Source organism: Phyllostomus discolor, chromosome 8 (assembly GCF_004126475.2).
Source record: "Phyllostomus discolor isolate MPI-MPIP mPhyDis1 chromosome 8, mPhyDis1.pri.v3, whole genome shotgun sequence".
NCBI lineage: Eukaryota > Metazoa > Chordata > Mammalia > Chiroptera > Phyllostomidae > Phyllostomus > Phyllostomus discolor.
The window spans coordinates 56,325,882-56,332,134 of NC_040910.2; the positions used below are offsets into that span (position 1 = coordinate 56,325,882).

At 44.3% G+C, this 6,253-nt stretch overlaps 1 protein-coding gene and 1 non-coding gene across 2 annotated transcripts; one reads left to right on the forward strand and one right to left on the reverse strand.

Annotated features, from left to right (window-relative positions):
* Positions 1–3,381: 3,381 nt before the first annotated feature.
* On the reverse strand, positions 3,382–4,523 carry LOC114504147 (WD repeat-containing protein 61-like). The gene has a single exon (XM_036032709.1). The coding sequence runs from the start codon at positions 4,319–4,321 to the stop codon at positions 3,512–3,514; it is 810 nt and encodes a 269-aa protein (XP_035888602.1). The 5' UTR covers positions 4,322–4,523; the 3' UTR covers positions 3,382–3,511.
* A 646-nt stretch (positions 4,524–5,169) lies between these two features.
* On the forward strand, positions 5,170–5,273 carry LOC114504346. Its single transcript, XR_003685130.1, has one exon. It is a non-coding gene; the product is annotated as a U6 spliceosomal RNA (small nuclear RNA).
* Positions 5,274–6,253: the final 980 nt, after the last annotated feature.

Here is a 6,253-nt window from a genome sequence, read left to right on the forward strand (position 1 = left end):
AACACCAGTGTTGGGGATACAAAGCAAAGGCAGTCATAGTCCCTGCCCTCTTGAAGCTAACACTCCAGGGGGAAGAAAGGAATGTGATGACAGACTGAGAGCAGTACCACAAATGACCCAGCAGGGAATGTGAGACAGACACAGGCCTCTAGCTGAGATGAATGGCCACCTTCTCCAAAGAGGTGGCACTCTTTGGCCTCTAGCTGAGATCAAATGCACCTTCTCCAAAGAGGTGCATTTGAGCTCAACTCTGAAGGATGGTGCTAGTGGCCATTTGAAGAGCCAGGGGAGAGCATACCAAGCAGGGATCACAGCAGGTGCAAAGGCCCCAAGGTTGGAGTGGGCTGTGCCCATCACAGGGCCTTGCTCCACGGCCTGCCCTCCTTCTGTTCCACAAGACCCCCTCCCTCAGCCTTAGAAATTCTCCTCCACTACCCTGAAAAGCCTTTGCTTGCCCTGCCTGGCCCCCACCATGGACAAGTTTGTAGAAAGTGTAAGCTCACCTGAATATCCATCCACAAGGGGTGGGAGTGGGATGTGTGACTGAGGGCTGGAATGGAAACAAGTCCACAGCTATTTGCAGAGGAAAAATAGGACATTTGTATGATCCTATCTGAGGATAGGTGATTAAAGGTACTTGGATATCTAATCAGATATCTAGCAAGGCAGATAATTTAAAATTGCCAACCCCCCACTTCCTGGAGGGGAAGGTGATGTTCTATATCTGAATCTAGGTTGTTAACACAGGTGCCTACATTTCTCAGAATTCCATGAGTGCACACAAGACATGTCCCTTTCTTGTATGTAAATGTCACCCCCCTCCCCAGTAACCAAGAAACATAAAATAATGAACTATAGGTCATAATGTGCATGCTTAAGTGTTTAAGGGTGACAGGTTCTGGTGATGCATCCAAAAAAATAACATGGATGGATGGAGGGAGGGAGGGAGGGATGGACAGATAGGTGATAAAATGAATATAACAACATGTTAACTGTAGAATCTAAGTGTGGGCAGGCCAATGTACAAATCTTTCCATTTTTCTGTATATTTGTAAGGTGTTTTTTCAAAAAAACTTTTATTTATTTATTTATTTGTAAAAAGACGGGAAGGGAGAGAGAAAGAGAGCGAAAGAAACATCAATTTGTGAGAAAAACAGCAATTGGCAGCCTCTCACATGCCCCCAACCAAGCACCTGGCCCACAACACAGCATGTGCCCCAAATGGGAATTGAACAGGTGATCTTTCAGTTTGCAGGCTGGCACTCAACCCCTGAATCACACCAGCCAGGGCTGAAAGGTTGTTAATGTTGAGAAAACCTGTCTCCCCATAGCAGCTACCAGTCATTTTTCTATTAAAGTGGGACCAGCAAGGACACTGTGGCACAGATCTGTGTTGGGGAAGGGTCCTTCTTAGTCCTGCAAGTGCTAGGGGACTGTGAGGGTTTGCAGACTGAGATGGGCTGCTGGTCCCCTGGGTGACGGGGAACATTCAGGGATAGAGCTGGGGCCAAAGAGAAGCTACAGGAGTGGGAATTAGGTGAGGTCTGGGTCAGGGCAGCTAAAGAGGGAGCCAGAATTTTCACTCTAACCAGACACACCAATATTTTTAAGTGGGCAAAGGTTCTGAATAAACCTTTCTCCAAGAAAGATATACAAACAGCCAACATGAAAAGATACTCAACATCACTAGCCATTAGGAAAATGAAAATGAAAACCACAATGAGATATCACTTTACACACACTAGGATGGCTAGGATCAAAAAGTCAGATAATAGTAAGTGTTGGCAAGGATATGGAGAAACCAGAACCCTCACACACTGCTGGCGGGAATGTAAAATGGTACAGTCACGTCACCCTGGGAAACAGTTTGGCAGTTCCTCAAAATTTAAAACATAGTTTCCACTCCTAGGTATAGACCGAAAAGAATTGAAAACATGTGTTAAAACAAAAACCTGTACAGGAATGTTCATAGGAGTACAATTCATAATGGCCAAAGGTGAAAACAACCAAGTGCCCATCAGTGGATAGAGAGATAAAATGTGGTCCATTCATACAATGGAATATTATTCACCCACAGAAAGAAATCAAATACTGATTCACACAATACTTGAATATCAAAAACATGATGCTAAGTGAAAGAAGCCAGTCACAAAAGACCACATATTATGATTCCACTTAGGTGAAATACCCAGAATAGGCAGAACTATAGAGACAGAAAGGGAATATCTAAGGGGTAGAGAACTAGTGAGTGATTACTAATGGGTACAGGGTTTCTGTTCAGGCAGGTGACAATGTTCTAAAATTAGATAAAGGTGATGATTGAACAACTCTGTAAACTGTATACTTTAAATGGATGAACTGCATGGTAGGTGTTTTACATTTTAGACAGAAGAAGAGACAGTCAGGAGTCCTAAGTATCCATTTAAGAGAAATGTAAACTTACCTTCATACAAAAGCCTGTGCATGCTTATAGCAACTCTATTTGTAATTGCCAAAAATTAGAAATAACTCCAATGTTCCTCAAGAGATGAATGAGTAAAAGGTTCATACCACAGAATACTCAGCAATAAGAAGGAATGAAATACTGATGCACCAACAGCATCATGGCTGGACCCGCAGTGCATTCTGCTGAGTGAAAGAAGCCACATTCCAAAGGCTGCATACTGCATGATTCCATTTACATGCATGTGTTCTGAAAAAGACAATGCATAGTAACAGAGAGCAGATCAGTGGCTGCCAGAGGCTGGGGAAGGGGCGTTATTCTGTAGGTTGATTGAGATGTTGGTTCTAGGGCTGAATTTGCCAAATATAGAATTGTGCACTAGAATGGATGAATTTTACTGTATGTAAATTAGACCTTAATTTAAGTGAAAAGGGAAAAGGGTCAGGAAGAAAAGATACAGTATGCTGTAAATGGCTGAACAGGAAAGGAAGGGCTGTCTATATTCTACAGCCCACCTCTTCACCTCCTATCCTCTTGTCCAGCCTCAAGAGTCTACTTTCACTGAGACCCAACTCCGCTGACTGGCTGAGTACAGGCAAATGGCTAGGAAAGACCACTCATCCCTTTCGTTCTTCTTGCCCTCCTTGTCAGTAAGTTCCAAGAGCAGTGGGTACTGGAGAGCTCTCTCTCCTGCTCAAGACTCACAGCTCACTCTCTCTCACTCTCTCTCTCTCCCTTAGGCCATCCCCCCACCCCACAGCATCTGTCTCTGAGGGCATCTGCTCAGCCTCCTCCCCCAGATCCTCACTCTCTGCCTGGGTCATCCGGTCTCACTGACCCACCTACCCAAGTCCCTCTAAGGGGCCAATTTCTGCTGACATCACATCCTTGGATCTCCACAAGCTATTTTTTTCCAATAAAACATGAAGAAGTTTATATCATATCTACAATATTTATGTTTCTGCTGTAACAAATGCTATATTTCTTTGAAACAAGGTACAAAGATAAGGAAAGTTATGTTCACTCTGTACATTCTCTCTGTAGCATTAGCATTGAAGACCTTGATGTTTAAATTGGGCGATCATAGATGTGAATTTCCTGATCATCTCCAACAGACACAATTTTTGAGCCATTTACATTGTATTTTACTCCCCAGGCCTGATCCTGGTGGTCAAAGAAGGTGTGAACACACGCTCTCGTCCCCACATCCCAGACCTTTACACTTTTGTCAGAGGAACTAGAAACAAAGTGAGTGTCGTCAGGACAAAATGCCACGTTCAGCACCCAGGACTCGTGGCCACTCGGCATGCCAGCTAAGTTGGCGTGTTGTACATCATAGATCTTGATGTAGCCATCGTCTGAGGCAGTGACGAGGAGTCGAGAGTCTGGGGAAAAGGTCAAGGAGCAAATGGGCATAGCATGGCCTTCCAGCATATGCAGCAGTTTTCCAGTTGCAATATCGAAAATATTGATGACTCTGTCTATGGCTCCACTGGCCAGATACTTCCCATCAGGACTGTACGCGATACTAAGAATGAATTTTCCTCTCATGTCCAAAAAATATTCCCTTTTCCTACTTTCCACACCAAAAATGTTTACTTTCCCCACATGAGCCCCTGTGGCCAAATACCGGGAATCGGGAGAAAAGGCCAAAGTCCAGGCAACCACAGGTCCTGCATCTGTAGACTTGATCTGTTTGCTGTTTTCCAAGTCCCCGAGACGAATGTGAGCATCAAGAGAACTGGATGCAGCGATAGGCAGGGTGTGGCTGATATCCACAGACACCACACCCAGCTGGTGTCCCTTCAGACTCCACTGCAGGTCCAGCCTCTCATCACGCCATTTCCAGACCTTCACCAGGTTGTCCAGGGACCCCATGGCCACTGTCTCAGAGTTTTCTTTCTTGTTCGTCCCTCAGGCCACTGACCAAATGGCATCATCATGGACTTCTCCTTGTTTGAAGAGGATACTATACTGGTTGGTCATTTCCTTAGCCAAGGATGAAGGGCTGAAGGCCAGACAGCTCACCTCTCTGCCCCCTCACACAGCCCAGGCACACGTCTGATGTACTTGGCACAACTGCTATGCACAGTGATCCCCACAAGCTATTTCTATTGACACAGCCTAGAATCCAGATCTGGCTTACACCATGCCTGTGGTTGGCGGAACCCCCAGTCTGCTTCCTACATGAGCTGTGCTCTGGGGCCTCAAGATACTGCTTGACAAGTCTCCTCTCACCTTTCCTTGCTCAAGACCTACCCTAGTATTAAAAACCTAAACTTAAGAGCTACAATCATAAAGCTCTTAGAAGAAAACATTGGGGAAAATCTTCATGACATTAAATTTGGCAACGATTCCATGTAAATGACATCAAAAGTACAGACAACAAAAGACAAAACAGATAAATGGGATTTCATCCAAATTAAGAACTTTTGTGCATAAAAGATATTTACTACAAAAGCAAAAGACAACTTACAGAATGGGAAAAATATATTTTCAAATCACATCCCAGATAAGGGGTTGATATCCAGAACATTTAATGAATGCCTACAACTCAAAAAAAAATTCAAACTGAATAGTTATTTCTCCAAAGAAGACTTACAAATGGCTAATAAACACATGAAAAGATGAGTAACATCATTACTCATTAGAGGAATGCAAATGAAAACCACGGTGAGACACTACTTCACATCTACTAGGATGGCTACTTAAAAAAAATAAAATAAGTGCTGACTTCGGCAACGCATATACTAAAATTGGAACGATACAGAGATTATCATGGCCCCTGTGCAAGGATGATACACAAATTCATGAAGTGTTCCATATTTTTTTGTGGAGCGGGGCATGCTAGAGTGTAGCTGGCCAGCAAGGCAGCAGTGGGTGGACCCAGCCAGGTGGCGTATTGCAGACTAGGCAGTCCCACATTCGCGTGCAGATGAACTAAGAGAAACAACTGGGGACCGAGACAGACCTCGAAGCCCAGGGCTTCTGTGTGGGTAAATAAAGCCTCAAACCACTGACTGAAAACACCTGTGGGGGCTGAGGCAGCAGGAGAAAGTCCCAGCCCCTGAGGGTGAACTCTCCTCAGAGGAAAATTTGTTGGACAGACCCACAGGGTCCTAGAATGTGCACAAACCCACCCACATGGGAATCAGCACCAGAAGGGCCCAGTTTGCTTGTGGGAAGCAGGGAAAGTGACTGAAATCTGGCAGAGAGCAGAGCATGTACCATTGTTCCCTCTCGAACCCCTCCCCCACATACAGTGTCACAACCCAGTGACTTGGGTTACCCTGCCCTAGTGAACACCTAAGGCTCCGCCCCTCACTAAGTAACAGGCACAGCAAGACAAAAAATATGACCTAAATGAAAGACCAGATCAAAGCTGGTCCAGAAAAAACACAACTAAGCGATGAAGAGATCGCCAACCTATCAGATGTACACTTCAAAACACTGGTAATCAGGATGCTCACAGAATTGGTTGATTTTGGTCACAAATTAGATGAACAAATGAAGGCTATGCTAAGTGAAATAAAGGAAAATGTACAGGGAACCAACAGTGATGGGAAGGACACTGGGACTCAAATCAACAATGTGGACCAGAAGGAAGAAAGAAACATCCAACCAGAAAAGAATGAAGAAATAAGAATTCAAAAAATGAGGAGAGGCTTAGGAACCTCCAGGACATCTTTAAACATTCCAACATCCGAATTATAGGGGTACCAGAAGGAGAAGAGGAAGAGCAACAAGTAGAAAAGTTACTAGAACAAATAATAAAGGAGAATTTTCCCAATCTGGCAAAAGAAATAGACT